General features: G+C 35.7%; 2 protein-coding genes and 1 pseudogene across 5 annotated transcripts; all 3 read right to left on the minus strand.

Moving 5' to 3' along the window:
- Window positions 1–1,235: 1,235 nt before the first annotated feature.
- On the minus strand, window positions 1,236–3,321 carry LOC108988848 (pentatricopeptide repeat-containing protein At5g66520-like). Its single transcript, XM_018962231.2, has one exon. The coding sequence runs from the start codon at window positions 3,249–3,251 to the stop codon at window positions 1,374–1,376; it is 1,878 nt and encodes a 625-aa protein (XP_018817776.1). The 5' UTR covers window positions 3,252–3,321; the 3' UTR covers window positions 1,236–1,373.
- A 157-nt stretch (window positions 3,322–3,478) lies between these two features.
- On the minus strand, window positions 3,479–13,669 carry LOC108988923 (non-lysosomal glucosylceramidase). Of its 4 annotated transcripts, XM_018962324.2 has the most exons (20): window positions 13,579–13,669; window positions 12,900–12,964; window positions 11,995–12,099; window positions 11,551–11,607; window positions 11,354–11,424; window positions 10,901–11,000; window positions 9,689–9,759; window positions 9,251–9,351; window positions 9,060–9,163; window positions 8,922–8,975; window positions 8,681–8,736; window positions 8,455–8,493; window positions 8,179–8,323; window positions 7,002–7,183; window positions 6,858–6,925; window positions 6,518–6,590; window positions 6,266–6,327; window positions 5,247–6,174; window positions 4,501–4,791; window positions 3,479–4,019 (listed from the first exon to the last, which is right to left on the minus strand). In XM_018962324.2, exons 2-20 carry the CDS (start codon window positions 12,957–12,959, stop codon window positions 3,740–3,742), a joined length of 2,847 nt encoding a protein of 948 aa, XP_018817869.1. In that variant the 5' UTR covers window positions 12,960–12,964; window positions 13,579–13,669; the 3' UTR covers window positions 3,479–3,739. The 4 variants fall into 4 exon arrangements, with proteins under 4 accessions (XP_018817869.1, XP_035540385.1, XP_035540386.1 ...); XM_035684492.1 differs by having other exon boundaries at window positions 11,354–11,607; XM_035684493.1 differs by lacking the exon at window positions 13,579–13,669 and adding an exon at window positions 13,424–13,526 and having other exon boundaries at window positions 11,354–11,607.
- An 834-nt stretch (window positions 13,670–14,503) lies between these two features.
- Window positions 14,504–18,718, minus strand: LOC108988924 (annotated as a pseudogene).
- Between the last annotated feature and the right edge of the window lie 2,094 nt (window positions 18,719–20,812).

The following is a 20,812-nucleotide window of genomic DNA, read 5'->3' on the forward strand; positions in this document are numbered from 1 at the left end:
AATTATATATAAAAAAAATTATCTGTTTGCTTGTGTAGTTTTAGTTGGTAATGAGTGGGACTGGGAGGGTCCAATTCAATCAAAATGCCACCCACCTTATTAAATTGAGTTAGAAAAATACTTGAATGGTCTCATTCTTCTGATGCGATATGATTATTGAAACAGACGTGCTAATCCTTATCCATCGATTACTTGTGACGACTATACTTACAGTTTTTTTATTTTTTTTATTTTTTAAAAAAATAATTAATTTACTTGGCAAATTGGCAATAAGCAAATCGATGGCAAAACGGGCTGGCTGCTTTTTAAAAGCCCATTTACAATGTAACTACTAACTACTAGGGATCGAAACGACCCCCACCCTGGAGGGTATTTTTGGAAAACAAGTGGCAACAATTATGATATGAATTTTGGAAGGACAATTAATATTATTTCGCCCAAACAAGTACCAATATCATTGAACCTATAGTTAGAGACAAGAATATTTTTGCAATCTTTTGAGAGTTAGTATATTAAAAAATTTTATCGAGATCATAATCGATATGTGCATAATATAGCCCAATAGACGGCTTCAAAATGTCTATCTGAAAGCATACCCATTATTAGTATACTCTCTTGTCTTTTGAATTTTCATAGTGAAAAAAAATCTACTGTTATATATCTGTAACTAAGGTAGCTTTGTCTACTAAAAGAGCAGTGCTACCCATAAATCTCACACTCTGCACACTCACTTAAAAACATGTCATTTTATTTTTTTATCATATTTTACTTATAAACATGTCTGAAATCATTTTTATTATGTGGATAAAAAAATAAAATAATATATTTTTAAATGGATGTGTAGGATGTGAAACTTATATTTAGAATTTTTCCTACCAAGAATTCTCTTTGCTTAGTTTAATAGAATATAACTATCTCGCCTTCAAAAAAAAGTACCAACCATTATTCTGTTTGCCCCATTTCTGCAACCATGGATAATGTAGGATGCATCAATTATGTAGTTTGTTTTTTTTTTGGCACATTGTAGGCATGTGTTGAATTTCCCTTTTCCGTGCAGTTAGTTCTCGGTAGTCAAGCAGGACAACAATGCTTAGAAGTATTAAAAGATTGAAGGACTCACCGTCGTCGGAATCAAGCAAAGCCATGCAATGCAAAGCAAAGCTCAGACCAACGGAAGTAGAAATGCCATAACTGCCATTCCAAAACCCCTTTACGAGCTCCGGTTCAGTTGAAAATGTTTGGAAATCTCTCACTCTCCTTACCCGATTAGAATTGAAAGATGTCTAATAAGTCATCAGAAAATTCTCTTTCGATCCCTGAAGAATCATTAAAAAATCACAAAGATCTCCCAACACTACATAGTTAAGCATGGTTTACCAAAAATCATGGCAAGAACATTTTCCCTCCTTAAAATGATGAAATCTGCTCCCATCTCTCACAACAATCTCTCTCTCAAACACCTGGGAGATCATCTTGCTCACCTCATGACAATCTTCACAAACCCTCAAATTCTTCACAATTCGGATGCAATCCCCAACCTCTGTTACTAACATACCATAAGCAATTGCCAGCCTCTCGCTATGCTCTTTAATTACGTTCTCTTTTTCTTCTTCTCCTATGTCATGCAATACGGATGAAATGTTTGGTGTGTAACCAGCTTCTGATATTCGTGTCCCAATCGTTTCAAGCATTTTGTAAATCTCTGAAGAACGCTCGTGCTCTCTATCCCCTGCAACAAATTGATGAACTCTCCCCTCTGCTTCTATCAAGCTCCAACCTGCAATTTTATTAGTGTTCTGCTTAAACATCAGTCTACGAACTCGAACCACGTCTTCCCATTTCCTTGATTTGGCATATATACTGGCTAATTGTACATAATGCCCATCATGGTTTGGGTCCAAGTGTATCAACTTATTTCCAATCATTTCACCCAGTTCCACTAATCCATGAGTCTTACAAGCACCAAGCAATGTTGCCCACAATACTGGATCTGGCGGAGCTGGCATCTTCTCAATCAAGTCAACAGCTTCATTGATAAAGCCAGCACGGCCCAAGAGATCAACCATGCACCCATAGTGCTCCATCTCCGGCTCAATGTCATAATTTTCTGTCATTAACTTAAAATAATGTCTGCCCTCACTGACCAAACCTGCTCTACTACAGGCATTCAAGACCCCAATGAAAGTCACATTCACAGGACGGAAGCCCTCATTCACGAACTTTTCAAAATGTTCAAGAGCTTCCTTTCCAAGTCCATGTGAGGCCAGCCCACAAATCATGACATTCCATGATGAAATATCTCGCTGGTGCATACTGTTGAACAAGAGTTTAGACTGTTCAATGCATCCGCATTTTGCATACATGTCAACTAGCGCTGTACCAAGCGAAGTTGTCATCCGAAAATTCAACGAATTTATGATGGAATGAACTAATCTACCATGTTCTAGCAGACCCATCTGGGCTGATGCCGAAAGCACCGTGACCAATATGGCCTCATTCGGCATCAACCCCCTCTCTCTCATATCTTTAAAGCACTCCAACCCTTCTTCCAACTGTCCGTTCTGCACATAACCCATAATCATCGTACTCCAAGAGATAGCATCTCTCTCCGGCATTTTGCCAAACATTGTCTCTGCAACACCAACCTGCCCATCTCTTACCAACCCGGCCAGTATTGAATTCCAAGAGACTACATCTCGATGATGAATATTCTCCTGGAATACCCGTTTCGAACATTCCATTCGACAGCAAGCAGAATACAAGTGAATCAACGCATTCGTAATAAAAACATCCACACCAAAACCCAGTTTCACCACATGGCTGTGAACTTGAGTCCCTTCATGTATGGCAAAAGCCTTGCTACAAGCTTGCAAAACAAACGTAAAAGTATGGGAATTGGGTAGTGCTACATTTCTTTGCCGCATAGACGAGTATAGCACAACCGAACCACGAGGCGAGTCGCTCTTGGCGAAGCACCGGATCATGTTGTTAGAGGCGAAAACGTTTGGGTAATCGAGTGCCCGATAAACGGAGAGGGAATACTCCAATGAGGACGATGGGGCAAGAGCAAGACAGGAAAGAAGGTGACCCAGGAGGACGGCATCGGAGGCAAGGCCGTGGACGATGATGCGAGCGTGGGCTTGCTTGGTTTGGAAGAGGGAAGGGCGGGGTGGGAGAGAGTAGAGAGGTGAGTGAGAGTATGAAAGTGATTTGGGAAGAAAAAGGAGGGAGCTGAGTTTATTTGGGAACATAAATAATAAAGAAAAGGTATAGTGTAGGTTGGTAATGGCTCTCTCTCGTATTACAGATTTTGAAAGTGGGAACCAAATGAAGGGTAACGATTGATTCAACAGTTTAGACCAGACAAGCACTTTTTTTTTTTCCCGAAGAACCCAACACAAAGTCTAGGAGAGTTTAATTATACAGAACTCGTGGGAGGGTCTTTTCCACTGTATAAATCTAAAAGACATTGGGGATATGTATAAGAGGGATGCTTCCAAATGCTACATTATTCTGTTGTTTATTCACGAATGTTTCTCTTTTCTATTTGTTTGGGATACACAATTTAGGAAAAATAAAAAATAAAAATACAACAATAGAACCCACTACTGTTGTTTGAACTTTGAATGAGAAGGGTGCTTCACTGCTTCTATACCCCCCAACAATTTTTTTTTTTTAATCTATTTTAAAAAAAAGAATCAATTTAAAGACTTGGAGACAGCAGCAGAAACTGTACCAGTTACATCCCAATCCTCTTCCTAGTGTATTCATATACAGCCTGTACAAAACTTCTTCTACGCGTTCTCTCTTCGGGCAACTTTAAAAGTCGAGAAACTTTTGAGAATCCAGAATGCGCCCTAAACAGAGAATCTTCCTTCACTTCTGCTTTCATCTCTGGCTCCATGGTTGTTGGTCTCGTTAAAGCCCACTGCATCGCCCATATAGCCAAAGGCCGCATGTAACATAGGGATCTGTATTGCTCCTCGGTCGTCCAACCTTCAGGTGTCTGAAAGGAATAACTGTTGACAGAATGGGTACACGTTAAAAAGCTACAAGGAAATCTATGCTGAAATCATCAATCAACAATTAAAAGAACCCAAAAATATGACATGTTATTTTATCTGTGAGGAATGTTTGCCTTGAATGAATGACCTAGTGAATATCTTGTTCTGTGTTGCATTTCAGAAAAGCTATTGATTCTGCTAACAGGGCCAATTAACAGGGCCAATAAGACTTGCGTTGAAGTTTGCACAAGACCGACAATTATATATATTTTTTAGGTTTGCCAGGTGGGGGGAATGGGTCAAGGATAATAGGGCAAACCGATCAATATCGTTAAAAAGAAAAAAATGGAATGAGAGGAAGTTCTCTTCAGTAAAATGTGACAAGCTGTATTATCGGTTTTGATTCCTTATTTATCATGTAATGATTATATTGAGCTCATCAAGTTAATAAAATAAAAAAATTCTAGAAGAAAATGAAAAAGAAAAGCCGACTCACCCAAGTCCTTCCTTGGACCATGCAGCTTCATAGACTCCACCTGCAGTCTGAAATGCCATATCAAACATATCTTCGTGGATCATTGTCGCAGCAACAGCATAAGTGACTCCAGACCATATTTCTCTCGATTGCATGGAAGAGAAGTCGACCTTTCCATCAGGTAGCATCCCGTTGACAGCCCCCCTCCTTCCATCCTTCACCTTTAAGACATTGTAATTATAGACCTTTTGCAGTGCACTTCTTGCCTTGTCTTGATCAACAACTGGAAAAAGATCACATGCTCTAGCATACCTAAAAGTGAATACCCAGAAACTTTAGTCCACCGCCATTGTGTGGTAAAGTAGGGAAAAAATTAGGATTCCACAGGCAGTAGGACCCAGAGCCCCCCCATTACATTTGTTTAAAATACAAAAACTACAATTATGAGCACCAGCGTACAATAATATAATACAGGCTTTAGTATATTCAGATATTGTCGAACATGCAAACACACTACTACAAGAACAATTGATTCCAGAAGCCGTTAAATATATATGTTGAAGATATTTCCCTGACCTTGGGTAAGAAAAATCAAAGCAAATTTTCTTTCTTACAAATCAAAAACCAGATACAAATTCAAGCATACTTACACAAATGCGTGCGCACACAGAAATAGACATATATGCATAAATTAAAAAGAACCCATCTGAATGGATTCTTAAAGAATACAATATGCCAAAAAACTCGTTGCTCCAGTCACAACGTACCATTGTCCAGCCAATTGATCAGCTTGAATAGATGAACTTGAACTTCCTCCACTGCTGTCATAATTAAAGTAAGAACCATTCCATAGTTTCTCATACACACCTTTTGCCTTCTGAAACTTAAACCAAAAGTAATCTTCAGAACCCTTATCACCTACTTCATGTGCCATGGCCGATGCAGCCTGCAAGGCTGCCACCCACAACCCACCACTATATGCACTCACACCAGATGCAGACCACGTATCATAAGTTTGATCAGGGAAGCCTTCATTCTCAATCATCCCATCTCTGTCCTTGTCAAATTGGTCCATATAAGCCATTGCGACATAAACAGACGGCCAAACAGCTTCTGCAAACTTCTTATCACCTGTGGCAACCACATCCCTGTAAACTTGGAGAACAAATTTTGGATTCAAGTCCTTCCACCTATCAGTGTTATAAAGGTTATAAGCATTTACTTCAAACCATGGATCATTTATTCCAATATCATGAGGAACAGCTCCTAGAACCTTTCTTGGGACCCACTGTCCATCATGTAAAAGTTTAATCTTATTGGGATCATGCATCATTACTGCCGCTGCAAAGTCCCTTTGGATGCTAAGTTCGAGTTTTGGAAATAGCATGACTAGTGCAAAAGACGAGTAGAAATGAACATCATAGGTGTTCCACATGTGATATTCAATCCCTTCAAGATAAAGGAATTGCCCAATGTTTTCTTCTCCTTTTTGAAGCAGATTTGTTCCAAATGCAGAATTTGATGAAATTGTGGTGTGAATTTGCTCGAGTATTAAAGTCATCCTTTCAAGAATATCAGCAGCAGTATCATTTTGAGGGGGTACATCAATAATGTCCTTCAGACCTGAACTGGACCTGTCAAGGGAAAACTTCCTTTTGACAATGCTCACTAAAGTATGCATCGGGGGTGATCCATCTGCAAAAGCATGAAGGGGAAAAAAACAACAACTCATGTATACCAAGTTAAGTCAACAAGCACAAGAATAGATCCAAAGCTTGACAAATACCTGTCCAAATTGTACCCCCTGAATTTAGATAATAGAGCTCATTAAAGAGAGTAATGGGATACCTGTAAAGAGCCTTCGGAATAGGTTAGAATCTGACTTCACATGCAACAAGTAGATAACACATCTAAACTCGTTCTTTGTTCTTTGCGCTGTAATTTTTGTTGGGGTTTCCCACCCCTTGCTATTGTACTATATAATTTTATTAATCTAGTTTTCCCATTAAAAAATAAATAAAATAACATCTAAACTCACCATTCAGGAAGTCGCTTGTCTTCAAGAATGGGTCTTTGCCATGCTTCTATCTGGGACTCCCAATGGCCATGCTCTACGTTTCAGAAAGAAATAAACCAAAATAAGCGCACTGACAGAAGAAAAACAGGTATAACAAGTATGACCTAACAAAACTTGCTGCGTATTAACACTCCCACACATCAATAATCTTATGTATGTCAACAAAAGAGTTTTATGGCCCAACTTAAAATATATGAATGATAAGTATTAGTCTTAATCTCAAATCTTCTGTTGACTCCACATTTATAGGGTTGAAACAGATAATCAACAGAGAGAGTACACACTTGTACTTGAACCTCACCAAGAATGGCATCATGTGCAATCTTTGCAGCAGCATCACCACGAGTACCATAAAACTTAGTGTAACGCCTGTTGATAAAAATTTTCAGCATATAGATAAGTTTCAATTTGTGATATTTCTCACACAAGAATCTGGTCCACCCACCGGTAATAAGATTTTCCACTCAAAAAATTTACTTCAGGGCAGTCCCATGCCAGTGAGAATGTAGCAGAACGTACTGCATTTGATGGAATTGTAACAGAAGCAGCAATGGCTGCCCCAACAGATGATCCTGTTGCTGAAGGCACTGATGGCTCGGAGGAATTGAGGCGGTCAAAGGATCCAAACTATTAGAAAAGACAATAAACATCAATTTATCTGTACGGATAAACTAAACATGAAAATGGCAGAAATACCACTTAGGAAAGATTCCTTGAAATCTAAAAATCCCCCTAAAATTGAAAATCTTACATGGATAAAGCAAAGGAACAACAGAGGCAAAAGAACATTAATACTGAAAATAGAAAAATATGCTTTCCACCCCATGACTAACAGATGTTTATAATGTGCACCCTAAGTTACCAAATTGACAAATTATACCTTCCAATAACCAAAATGTTGCAATGTGAACTCTCTGTTAAGATATGACCGTCAATGGCCAGTATTGAAAAATGCAATTGGAAGGCATGATTTTGGGCTGTTACGATACTTATTGACATTCTGACAATTGGGCTGACACAATTTGAAAAACACATTCTGAGAATATTAAACCCTGCAGGGTAGCTCAGCTGGTCCGGCCTTGGGTTTGCTCCCCAATGGTCACCAGTTTGAGTCCCCTTAGGGCCACTGGAGGTTTACCCGGTCGTTAACTTCAGGGCCCTATGGGATTAGTCGAGGTGCGCACAAGCTGGCCCGGACACCCACGGTTATTTTATTTTATTTTTTTAAAAAAACATTCTGAGAATAAATAACATGATGCCTAAGGCATAATTTTGGAGCATAAACTTTCTAATCTATAAACCCAATTGCAAGATCTGAATAAAAATATCATCCAAATAAGTGATTCTTCTTCAACTCATGAAAATTGCAGATTTTTTTTAAAAGGCAGGAATAAAATAAACAGTGCAGGTAAATTAAAACTATATGCAGGAATAAACAATCTGTTGCCAAGAAAAGCCAGGAAGCATTAATTAATCATGTCTCACACAGATGAAACCAAAATCGTTAGTTGTGGATATTAGGTAGAATCATATATCTGGCACAAAATGTGCAAGCGAATGAAACTGAGTAAATATCTTTCTACTGAAATGCACACGAAAAACACAGCAAGAAGTTTACCAACCTCCTTTATTTCCTGCCACATGTCTTTTGCTGAGATACCCTGAGAGTTACCTGATATCACAAAGCAAGGGCACTCAGAGACATGAACTCCATCAGTCTCCTCTGCTGCAATTGCAAAGGTCACAGGGGGTAGTCCATTTGCAGTACTGTAGTGGCATGTGAGGAGTTTTACAGGTAGGGTATCCAAAATAAACCATATAAAGATTGAACTGATTGAACCAAGGACAGAACTTTTTGTTGTTCCCCCTTTTCATCTATTTTAAGGAAAGGAACTTACTTGTGGTGCAGAAGTACACTGTGCACACCATCCTTCATCCTATCAGAATAGATCATCTTTTAGGTCAGCATAAACCACAGGCATGCTACAAAATAGATGGCAATCTTCACACAAGGACACACTCAGACACAAAATACAGACATGCACATGCATACATATAAGAAATCAATGAGAAAAACCGAAATATATATCAAGTAAAGGTTCAAGCTAATTAAAATTTTCTTACATGACTTTTGAATTGCAGTGCTGACCAGAAAATCCAGAAAGACCACCGACAGAATTCTGAATGGCATTCAGAAAGATTTCCCTTTAGTTCTAATGGATTCCAACATGTCATTTTCTTTTCTCAAATCTACACGATATGTACTTAGCACATCCAAACAAGGACAACTTTAAAAATATATAACTAACAAAATAACAGAACTAAAGGACAAATTCCCCATGACTAACATGAAAAAATGACTTACTGCCCATGTGAAAAGCAAGGTGACATCTGCAGCAGTCTTTCCAGAATTGTACAGCTGAAGATATTTAAAGTCACTACTTAATACCAAGGTTAACAGTGTCAGATGTCAGAAACAAGTACCTAAGAGATCATTTCCTACCGTGAAAGTAAAAACTGAGACGGGGAAGCTGCTCTCCTTGTAATTATGGGGGATAACAGGTGAGATTTGACGAGAAACTATTCTAAGTTCCGGATCAGGTTCACCTGCATTTAAAGAGCAAAAGGCAACCCAGTTATAATACAAACTTTTCATAATGAAAATCATTGTAGATGCCAACTATGTAGATTTACCCTCATATACAGTCCAAGCCCTTGGGAATAGAGCATGATATGTAGAGTTATGTCCATTCAGATTCCAGTCCCAAGATCCAATCCCTGAAACTGCATTTTCTCTGTTTATGACATAGTATTCAGTGAGTTATTTTCTCTAGATTTCTATAGGGGCAAATATAGTTTGAACCCCCAAATTGATACCCGTTTGCAATACCTAAACTATCAAACTTGAGACATTGCACAAAAAGTTAAAATGTGCCTCCTTTGTTAAGATTTTCTATAATCAATATTGTGCCACGTCACTTTTTTTTTTTTTTTGCAATCTTAGCATTCAAATTACGTATTTCACAAAAGCTTTTTGCCCCTTTCTTTTGTCTTGCTATCAAAGTTCATACGAAGATGAAACCAAAGCTCTCAAGAAATCATAAATCAATGGTGTAGCAAATAGTTGCTTACTCAAGCAGCTCGGGGCTCCTTGGGCACATTACTGTAGAATATTTTTCACCATTTGAGCGCGAAACAAATACCTGCATGAGTTGTGTTCTGAAGTTAGTATATACAACTCAATAAAAAAAATCAATGAACAAATAGTAAAGGTAACGAAAGCTCCATATCTTATTTCTATCAGATGATTAGACTACTGCATTGCCAAGATTATTTGAAAGTTTAAAGTCTACTTCAATGAGCTTTTCATCAAAGGCTCCCAGCATCTATAAAATATTGGACATCTTTGACCATTACCTTCCATCTAGGATACATCTTTTTTCACTGTGTAAATTTCAAATAACAGTTACTGATACTTTCTTTCTTGTTTTTTTTAATATTAATTGAACTAGGACCAAATATGCAAAATTTTTTTTTTGGTCGGTAAGACCAAATCTGCAAAATTAATTTCATATAACCATGATGACAGAACTATATCATGAACCAAATTCCAAACATGGTAGGAAATATTAAAGTCTCTATTAATTGCCCTTGTGTTAGAGTATCATATATAATGGTGTACAATTTTGTAATTTTACATAGTAAATAATATACACGAAGCGAGAAGCAAGCCATCCTAGGGTCGAGCTCTTACAATCTTGCCTCATTCTCTCTAGCTATCAAAACGACACCTTGTTTAAGCAAGAAACAAAGAAAAAAATGAAGTAGTTTCAAAAGAAAAACTCTAACCCACTTCTCATAGTAAGTGCTTTATGGTATAAACTCGAACCCATTTGTCTCCGTGTCAGGTAATTGCTGTTTTAGGATAAATAGACCAGATACGGAAATGGCTCTACATATCACCCTCCAATTCAATTGGGAAGACAGCCATGATGGTGCATTCTGACACGGAGACAAATTCGCAAAGACTGCAACGCCTATCTTTCTAAATGCAGGAATACAGTTTCTAATGTTAAACCGTATTAAAAGAATTATATGTTATTTAAAACTTTGAGCACATGGAAGAACTATGAGGTTATATTACATAGCAAACTATTAACTTTGCCAGATATTACAAAACAAAAGATATTAATGCACGTTCGTTCATGTAAACTTCAAAAAAAAAAGTAACGCATTTCCATTGGTCCACCATCAGACAAATTTTCACGCACCATATAGAAACTATAATAGCTCCTTCAACATATCAACGAGAAAATGGCTCAAAATTACATTCTTTGAACTTACCGAAAACTGATTTGCTAAAACTGGTTTTTCTTCACATATTCTAGGGAATAGTTGCCAGCGCTGAAACTCACCTCTGTAACTTCTTCCAATGCTTCCTGCACTGAGGATTTTTTTTCAACAAAAAACAATAAAATGCGAACATATGATAAATGATCAGCGTGTTCTAAAACTCAAAGAAAGGAAGCAATAAAGATAATTCCAAAACAATGAGGAGACACATTTTCTTCGCATAACATCCATAATGTTCAAAAATATATCTTCCACTAAAAATACAAAAACAAGTAATAAGTACCTAGAGAGATGTATAATCAAAAATTATTACTGCACTACATGTGATATGGGCTTAAAAGGAACCCCCTATATCAAAAATATATACATGTGTATATGTGGCTTTTTAAGTAACATGATATGGTAAAAAGTACGTTTTGTGAATGATGAAGATTGAACACCTACCCTATACCACCTAAGGGAATGCCATGACAAGATGTTACAAGGCGCTTAGCAAATGGATTTATAAAAACCCCCTGCAAAAAGAACAGAACAATGCTCAAGTGGCAAAAAGACTTGATAGTTTTGATCACCTGGATTTCTTGCCATAACCAATACATCAATACAAACCGGACATCCTGGATAAAAAGAATGAAAATTACATTTCCTTTAGCTTCCTCATCTCGGACATGGCGCCACAGTCGAAATCCTATCGGAGCCTACCAAAACAAAATAGACCATGTAGTTGGCACATATACCAAGGTAGAAGACAAGATTTTTCACCAAGAAACCATAATAAATGGGCTAAGACACATCTTCCACGAAATTTTCGTGTAATTCTGCTCCATCAGCTAGGCCAAGGTTAATATGCAAAGGAATAAGTGAGTCCATGTTCTTGTGAAGGAAAATGTGTACATAATATATATACTGGCCAGCCAACCTACATGCATGCACAATCAACTTGTACATACATATATGTTTGCGTGTGTATCTGTCTTTGAGCATCTGTGGCCTCGGGCCTTTCATAAAGCAATTTACTTGTCTTTAAGCCTTGATTATATAATATAAAAGAAGCGAAGGATTTGAAGGATCCCTTTCAAACTAACCATCTGAACCATCTCTTTCAAACTTAGAGTGAACTGCGAAAGGGCTCTTCCCTCACTGTTTAAAATCCGCTGCCAGGTCAGTGATGCAGGCTTCCCAGGATCAACCTTACTCCAGACAAACAAAATAAATTAGATATTCTACAAACAATCGAAGAATTTGAAGCATCAAGCCCGAAACTAATGTCAATTAGAGTCATATCACTGGACGCCAATAAAGAATTCTCAATTACTTTGTAATCTGAGAAAATAGTTTGACATTCCTCCAATACCCCAGAGAGAGAGGAAAGAAAAAGAAAGAAATGGCAACAAGTAAATATAAACATCGTATAGTAATAATGCTTTCAGCAATTGGCCACATAGGGGATAATCCAAGCATCACCAAGAAGTGTGATTGACTACCCAGCCTCTTTTTAATTTGCTTAACATTTCGTGTTTTAAAGATGACAGGCCTATTGATGGTATTTCAGTGTAGCTTAACAGTATTAAGGCCAAAGATTAATTCTATCCTCGTGTCATCTTGACATCAACGGAATTCTAATGATATATATTAAGTGAAATAAGGAATTTATAATCAAATTTATGAACATGTTGGCCATGGTTTGCTGCATCTTTTTCCTATAAACACAACTAGCATCATTAGCAAGATAGAATAGGCAACTACTTAGAACAAAAACACAGATAACACACCTAAATATTGCTTAATACAACACATATACAAGTTATGGCGGGGTGGACAATTTACAGAAAAGCTAATTAAAAAGCTATACAACTACAAACAGAAATCATTTTACCTTTTCAGGAGTAATGCACATCATTACAACCCTTGTAGAGTAAAAAGAATAATAGAACGTACATTATGAGTTTCTGACATACTTCTCTTAACATATAATCGAGCATAAGAGTACCTTATTAGTTGAAGACTTAGAGGAGTCCCTCTCTTCTTCAATAAAAACCTTTTCCAGCATCTTTCCTGTGTATTAAAAAAGAAAAACTGAATCAAGCAAATTGCACTTCATGTATTTCATACAAAGACAATTTTGAAGTGAAGAAGACACCGAGCATAGAAATCTCATAAGCATTCTAATTTCACTATTTGAAAATCAATACGAGCAGTATTAAAAATGAGTTTATGATTCGTAGGCCCAATATCCACTGCAACAATATGTCAACTAAATCAAAATCCCTTCCGAAAAAAATAATGAGTAATTCCCTAAATTCATATTTTCTAATTGAGTCCAGATCTGCACAACCAAACGCAGACCTCATTTAATCCAAATTCAAACACACACGACTTCATATTTCACTCCCCAACCCATCGCACAGGAAATTCGTCATATTATTTTGCATCATAGAAACTTCATGATACCTTAAATATACATAGAAACACACAAATATATACATAGCCTGAAAAAAATACAGAGATAACTACATGAATACGAATTATCCACGTAAATTCCCGATTAGATGGTGAGAAAAATGTAGTAGATGAAACTAAGCGATCAATCGTCCAAATGAAACGTGTATCAGTTACAAAGTAGAAAGAAAACTGCGTCAAGAACCAAATAAAAAGTAGAGATTGCTAACCTGGGAAATGAGAACTGGAAGAGGAAGTGATTGGACAGAGAATGAGAGACGGGGACGAATCATGAGGGAGATAAAAGTTTAATTTAAAATCGTTCGGACAGACAAAAAAGGAAAAAGTCAAAAAATGGACCGGTCGGTATATGATATTTATTATATTATAACATAATAAATATTAATATTCGTATAAGAACCAATAAGAAGAGAAGTGTTCATATCGTATGGAATCTCTAAAATCTTTTCAACATTTTGGTGATGTTGCAGTAACAAGTCTCTGTCTCTCTACAAATCACTGGTCTTTTAACCCGTAATTATTGTATTTTTATTTTCAAAAGTCTAATTTTGATAATGTTGCACGAAATATTAATTTTATCAGGAAGGATTTTAGGAGTAATTTGAATTCAAAAATGAGTTGAGAAGAATTGAGATGGATTAAAATAGATTATAAATAGTAAGCTAAAAAATAAATTATTTATTATATTTTATGTAAAAATTTAGAAAAAATATTTTAAAATTTGAAAAAATTAAATTGTTTATTATATTTTTATTATTTTGTGTAAAAATTTAAAAATATTATAATAATGAATTGAGATGAGTTACTTTTAAATGCAATTGAGAAGTTATTTTTGCAACAAAACAATTGAAGGACATGAAATATTTAATTTTAAGTAACATCCTCTTCCTCTACTTTCTTCACTTCCGCTAACGTTGGTGCTCGCTCCATAACTGCTGCAACTTCTACGTTTCCTGACGATATTTTTTGTCGGCTTTCATTTCCAAGTACGTATTTGAGTTTTAAACACTTGTTCAATTTCACATTTTCTAGTACGCATTTTTATCATTTCCACGATCCACGCATTTCTCCCACCCAAACACTCAACTGTCACACGTTGGATCTTAATTATATTAAAAAAAAAACATAAATAGCTCCAGAAATGCCACATCAGATAAATTTACCCTGCACAAAATTTCTTCCTCAAATATTGAGAAAATATTAGAATATACAAAGGTAACCTAAGTAAAAAAGATCAGGAAGTTGCTTCCTTCAGATAAGCAATGAGGTTTGCACGCTCCTGTGGCTTCTTTAATCCAGGAAAACCCATCTTTGTTCCGGGAATGTACTGCACAAACCAGATTTTATAAGCATTTCAAGAAATAGCGACTCATTTTTCATATATCGAGTAATAATACTACAGAGGGCGAAAAAGATGTACATTCGAAGGTGTTATTTTTTAGTAGTAGTAGTAATAATAATAATACAAAGATCTAAAACTAAGGGGAGGATGAAGAGGAGAAACCTCACAATGGCCCTCACCCAGTCAAAAAGAGATCACGAATATTTTTTTGATCAATGAAAAGAGATCACAAATATAAACTTCATAGTTCAATCCTTTCTTTTTATAGGTAATAAAGACTTCAAAATTCAATCTCAACACCTGACTCAATTTCCCCAAAAATTTTAAGCATTCTCCTCCCTCAAAGTAACATAAGACATAATGGTGAGCTATTACATCTTTATGCTCTTCTTTGCCATTCCAACATCACGACACAACTTTTTTTTTTTTATGTCAATGAACCTTTCCAAAGCAGGGCCCTAGCAGAATAAACCCCAGTCCCGTGCATCACACCCTCAAAAGTTTCCCTACACAGAACTAGTTAAGTCGCTGGCTTTTCACCAGGGGGTATGGCCCCAAATGATTGTTTGCACCCATGAGGTATTGAACCTTGGACCTTGACGGAGTGATACCCCAAGATCAAGGCCTTCACCACTTGGGCCAACCCCTTGGGGTTACATCACGACACAACTGACCTACACATAACCTAAAAAATTTCAAACACAGACAACTAACAACTACAGCTCCCTAGCAACATCCAATTGAAGAAGATTGTCCTAATAGTTTTATACACAAGGTTCCAAAGTCAGAAAAGGTATAAATGGATTCTTTCATTGTAATGAACTGCTAGTTGAATGATCTTGTCAATTCTAGTTCACAAAGGAAACATAATTGAATCAGCAACACTTCAACATTCGTAGGTCCACTTCAATGATGCATTACATTCTCTCTTGTTTTGTGGAAAATGTAAATAGAATAGTATTGCCAAGATAAATATCAGTTAGCACTGGCCTAAATTTCATAAGATGGAGTTCTCAAACACACAAATCACTTCCCTTTTTCAGTAATACATACATGTCGCATCACCAGAGTATGTGCACGCCATTTCGAAACCCACATGAACCCTTTAGTTTGAACTAAGGCCAGGTTTGGAGCATAAAACAAAACACAAAATTCTCATCTCATCTCATCTCATCATTACACCTTTTTCAAATCTCCATACAAAATATAATAAACAATTCAACTTTTTTAAATCCCAATACATCTTTTTCAAATCCCAAAACAATAATAATATTAAAACTTAATATTTTAAACTTCAAAACAAAACACAAAATTATCATCTCACCCCCCAAACCTACCCTTAATTCTCAGGTACAGAACATCGAAATACTTTTACTAAATTTTCAAACCATTAGACAGAGTGCATGCATGCTATTGCCCATATAGCCATGCCTACCACGCATTACAATTTATACACAGAACCATTTTGCTGCTTCGATCAAATGGCATGATCAAGCATGTAATAAAATTGAAGGAAAACACAAATCATACACACCTTTTTTGGGTTAAGCAAATATTCATACAATGTCTTCTCTTCCCAAATCACAGCCATGTTCTTGTTTGAAGTGGAATAGGAGTACCCGGGAGTTGTGCCAGACTACCTTCCAAAAAGACCATTCAAATTGGGTCCTGCAGAAGAGAAATGCTCAAATGATTATTGAATTGAGGCGAAAAAAACAGAGAACATTGCACAAAAGGCTATAATTTTCTTCATATGGATGGTGGCTCTAAGAAAGTTCCTAACAATGGATAATCCGAAGAAGGTGACTATGGTCATGGATTGGTTTTGTATGTGAAATAAATGTAGGGGAAAACATTGACCACTTTTTGCTTCGCTGTGAAGTGACGGCCTTGTGGGCAACAATTTTCTAACTTCTTGGGATAAAATGGGTGATGTCACTACGAGTGATGGAGTTCATGGTGGCTCGATGAGGTAACCAGGTGGAAACATGGGTGTAGATATAAGGAGGACATTTGTGCTTACTGTGGAGTATTTGCAAGGAGCTCAACACCCACAAGTTTAAAGATTGCGAGAGAACGCTGCCAGAGTTCGAACTTTCCATGCTGAAATCTTCACCTTTGTACGAGTGGACCACAGTCCACAACAATACTCGCTTTGCATCTTTTGTAGATTTTACTAATTTTTGCTACCCTCTCTTTCTTAACTAGGCGTTATCCTGTGTACACCGCTGGTTCATTTGGGTTACGTCACTAGAACTTTCTAGTAATAACAAAATGAAATATTAAGCTCATCATGCTATCAAATGACAAGATCTCTGCACGTGACACGTGCTAAAATGGCATGAAGGGAACCATTAATTAAAGATAATGGTTAAGATCGTGAGAACTCCATTTAGAGTTACCTATAAAATCTAAAGAATCCTAATCTAACTTCTATGACTTGTATTGGAATTGCGTAAATGAATCCATAAAAATTTGTGCGTTCCCTGATGATTTAGATTATGCCTCCGTATTACTTCACCATAATATGCTGAAGTAATTATGGTAGTTGGAGCCTATTACAGAATTCTTTGCGGTATTATATTCTACAAGTATTTCAGGGAGCACCGGAGACAAGATACTTTGGAATCATTCTAAGAAATGTATTTTCTATGTCAGTTCTTTTTACCAAAAGCTTACAAACTCCGGAAAGCTTATGTATCCGTGGAAGAGCATATGGCAGACGAAAGCCCCGTCAAAAGCAGCCTTTTTTGTTTGCACAACATCGTTGGACAAGATCCTTACTATAGATAATTTGAGGAAACGACAGGTTATTGTCTTAGATTGGTGTAGTATGTGTAAGAAGCATGGGGACTCAGTTAATCATCTGATTTTACACTGTGAGGTGGCCAAGGGCATGTGGGATGATTTTTTCTCAAGAGTTGGATTGTCTTGGGTTATGCCTTGTAGATTGGTGGATTTTCTCGCAAGCTAGAGAGGACTATACGGCAATTCTCAGGTAGCGGCAATTCTCAGATAGCGGCAATTTGGAGGTTGGTTCCAATATGTTTGTGTTGGTGTATTTGGAGGGAGAGAAATGCAAGAAGTTTCGAAGATAATGAGAGAACACTGGAAGAGCTAAAAGTTGTCTTTTTTAAATTATTATTCTCATGGGCAGGGGCCATAGTTTGTAACGGATTTAGTGTCCATGATCTTCTTCTTTCTATTGTAACTTCTAGATAGGCATTTCTTCAGGTATACTTCATGTGTACTTGGGCTTTGCCTATTTCTATGAATATAATATCTTTGATTACCTATGCTGATACCATTATGTGTTCTGGCGACTTAGCTCTTAAAAGAAACAGCGACTTAGCTTCCTCCATCTTTTGATTATTTAGATAACATCTCCGTGTCACCCCATTCTAGCCAAATCCCACGATGTATTCGACCAAAACCGAGATTCTAAATGATTATTAGCCATATAAAACAATTTTCTCTGCCTAAAAACGAAGTGAGCCAATAAAACTCAATATTGAGGAACAATTAAAGTTAAATGAAATCAAGTTCTCAAGAAACTGAACACAGAAGTACATACCTGCATACATACACGATATATATATATATATATATATATATATATATATTATAAAAGAAAAATCATCAATTCGAACGAGAGAGAGAGAGAGAGAGAGAGAGAGAGAGAGAGACCTTGTTTATGACCGGCGCCTTTATCGACGGTGTGGCACTGAGCGCATTCGGTCTTGAAAATCTTCTCTCCGACCTTATGATCACCAGGTGGAGCTTGATCGAAGCTTGCCATTTATTTGCTAATGACGTTTTATGGTCTGGGTGGCAAAGGTTTTGATTAGGGTTTTCTCCAGAGCATTCAAAATTTCAAATAATAGAAGAAAGGGGCTGTAAAATTAGGTTTTCTAGGATTTGGTAACTCGGTAGTTGGTTGGTTTGAAGCGGTGGCACGCGTCGCAACATTTCACCATTTCAGGGATGGGCAGACCCGGGGGAGAGGGAAACAGCTGTGTCGATATTAATTTTATTTTTAAAAAAATTATAGGTGATACGATTTTATAATTTTGCGTATTCTTTATACATTCTATTAATATAAATTATTTTATTTTTTTAATATAAATAATTATTTTAACCAATCATATTTAAAGATGTAATTCGGTTCAGTCTGATCCTGACAATGATGGACCCATCATTTTTCCCATATCGAATTGGATCGAACATCCCTAGGAATCAGTCCGATCCGATCTATTCAGTTTAGCCCAATTATTTTTTTATTCTCTTGTTTTTAAATAAAATAATAATAAAAAGTTATGTAAAATACTAAATTAAAATTAAATGAATTATTAATATAAATTAAGTGACTAACTTAATAAATAAATATTTTATATCGTCAATAATAATAAATTAGAGTCGCTTAATAAACAAAAATTTTATAGGGTCAATAATAATAAATTAGATACAAATTATAATATTAACTTATATAATTACTATACAATTAGTTAATTCATATTATACATTAGTTAATTCATATATTTTTTTATTATAAGTAGTTAATTGATAGGATATTAATTCGTTAATAACATATTTAAAATTTTATATTTTTAATAGTGATATGTTGGATGGGAATTACATGATAAATTATATAATTATTATATAAATAATATATATAAAATATATATTTTTTTTAATTTAGTCCGGTCCGGAGTGGGAAACCCTTAAACGAGGACCGGACCGAACCAACTTCGGCCCTCTATTTCTTGGACCGGGATCGAATCGGACCAACTTTGATCCAGTCCAATCAGTTTCTCTGGTCAAGACCGATCGGTTAACACTCATAATCACATCAGTGAAGTACACAAAAAAATAATAAAAGTAATTGTATGTAACAAAACAAATAATGATAGATAGTGTCTATATTAATATTAGAATAATGTTATAATGCCCTCTCATTTTACCCTACTCATGTATTTAATTTTTTTACTTACTGATTAATGAAGTGACTATTAGTGTATTGATATTTTTTATTTTTTAAAATTTCTAAAGGTGTTAAAAAATGTGAAAAGGAAAAATGAAAAAAAATAAAAAATAAGAGTTTTGCCTAGGCGGGACGCCCAGCGGTCACTGCTGGACAGCAGCTTAGGATCACTCTTTCAACTTTGAATACAAAGATAGTTTCAACTCATCTCATATAATCATTACAATTTTTTTAAAAATTTTCATACAAAATACAATAAACAATTCAATTTTTAAAAATTTTAAAATAATAATAATATTAAAAAATAATATTTTATTTAATTTATAACTTTCATCTCAATTCATCTCATTTTAACTCACAATCCAAATCCCATCATAACGTTATTGTTATTACTGTTTTCATTTTCTCCTTATTAGATTCCATATTTGAATTTATTGTTTAAAAAATCATGAGAGAATCTTAAAAAACTGATGCTGATTATGGCTAAAATTAAAATAGTCCTATATAAAACTTTTTAAAAACACGTTTTAAGATAGTTCAATTTTAGGCTACGTTTGAACGTTGAGCTGAGTTGAATTTTTTTTATGAATAATAATGAGTTAAAATGATGGAGTGAGTTTTATGAAATCCACCTAATATAATTTTAAGGCTGCATTTGGATGTTGAGCCGATCTGAGTTCTTTATGAATAGTAATAAATTAAGTAGGTGGAGTGAATTATATAAAGCCAATCTAAAATAAGCTTAAATGTATTTGGATGTTAATATGAGTTTAGTACTATTTATGAGAGATTAAAAATATTGTGAATTTCAAGTATAAAAATATGTTGAGTTAAAAAAAGTTGTAGGTGCCGCATGTAATGAGGTTTTTAACTTATATGAGTTTAGTAATTTGAGAGTTGGGTGTTTGAATGTTATATTTAGTTTAAAATTATACTGAACTGAGTTGATCTCAATTGAGTTTTGCAACCAAACATGGTCTAAATGTGTTTGGATGTTAAGAAGACTTTAAATATATTTATGGAAAGTTGAAAAAGATTATGGGTTTCTCGTGTAAATATGTTTTGAGTTGATATGCATTTAGTAATTTGAGAGTTGAGTGCTTAGATGTTAGATTCAACT

Source organism: Juglans regia, chromosome 13 (assembly GCF_001411555.2).
Source record: "Juglans regia cultivar Chandler chromosome 13, Walnut 2.0, whole genome shotgun sequence".
In the NCBI taxonomy this organism is placed as follows: Eukaryota; Viridiplantae; Streptophyta; class Magnoliopsida; order Fagales; family Juglandaceae; genus Juglans; species Juglans regia.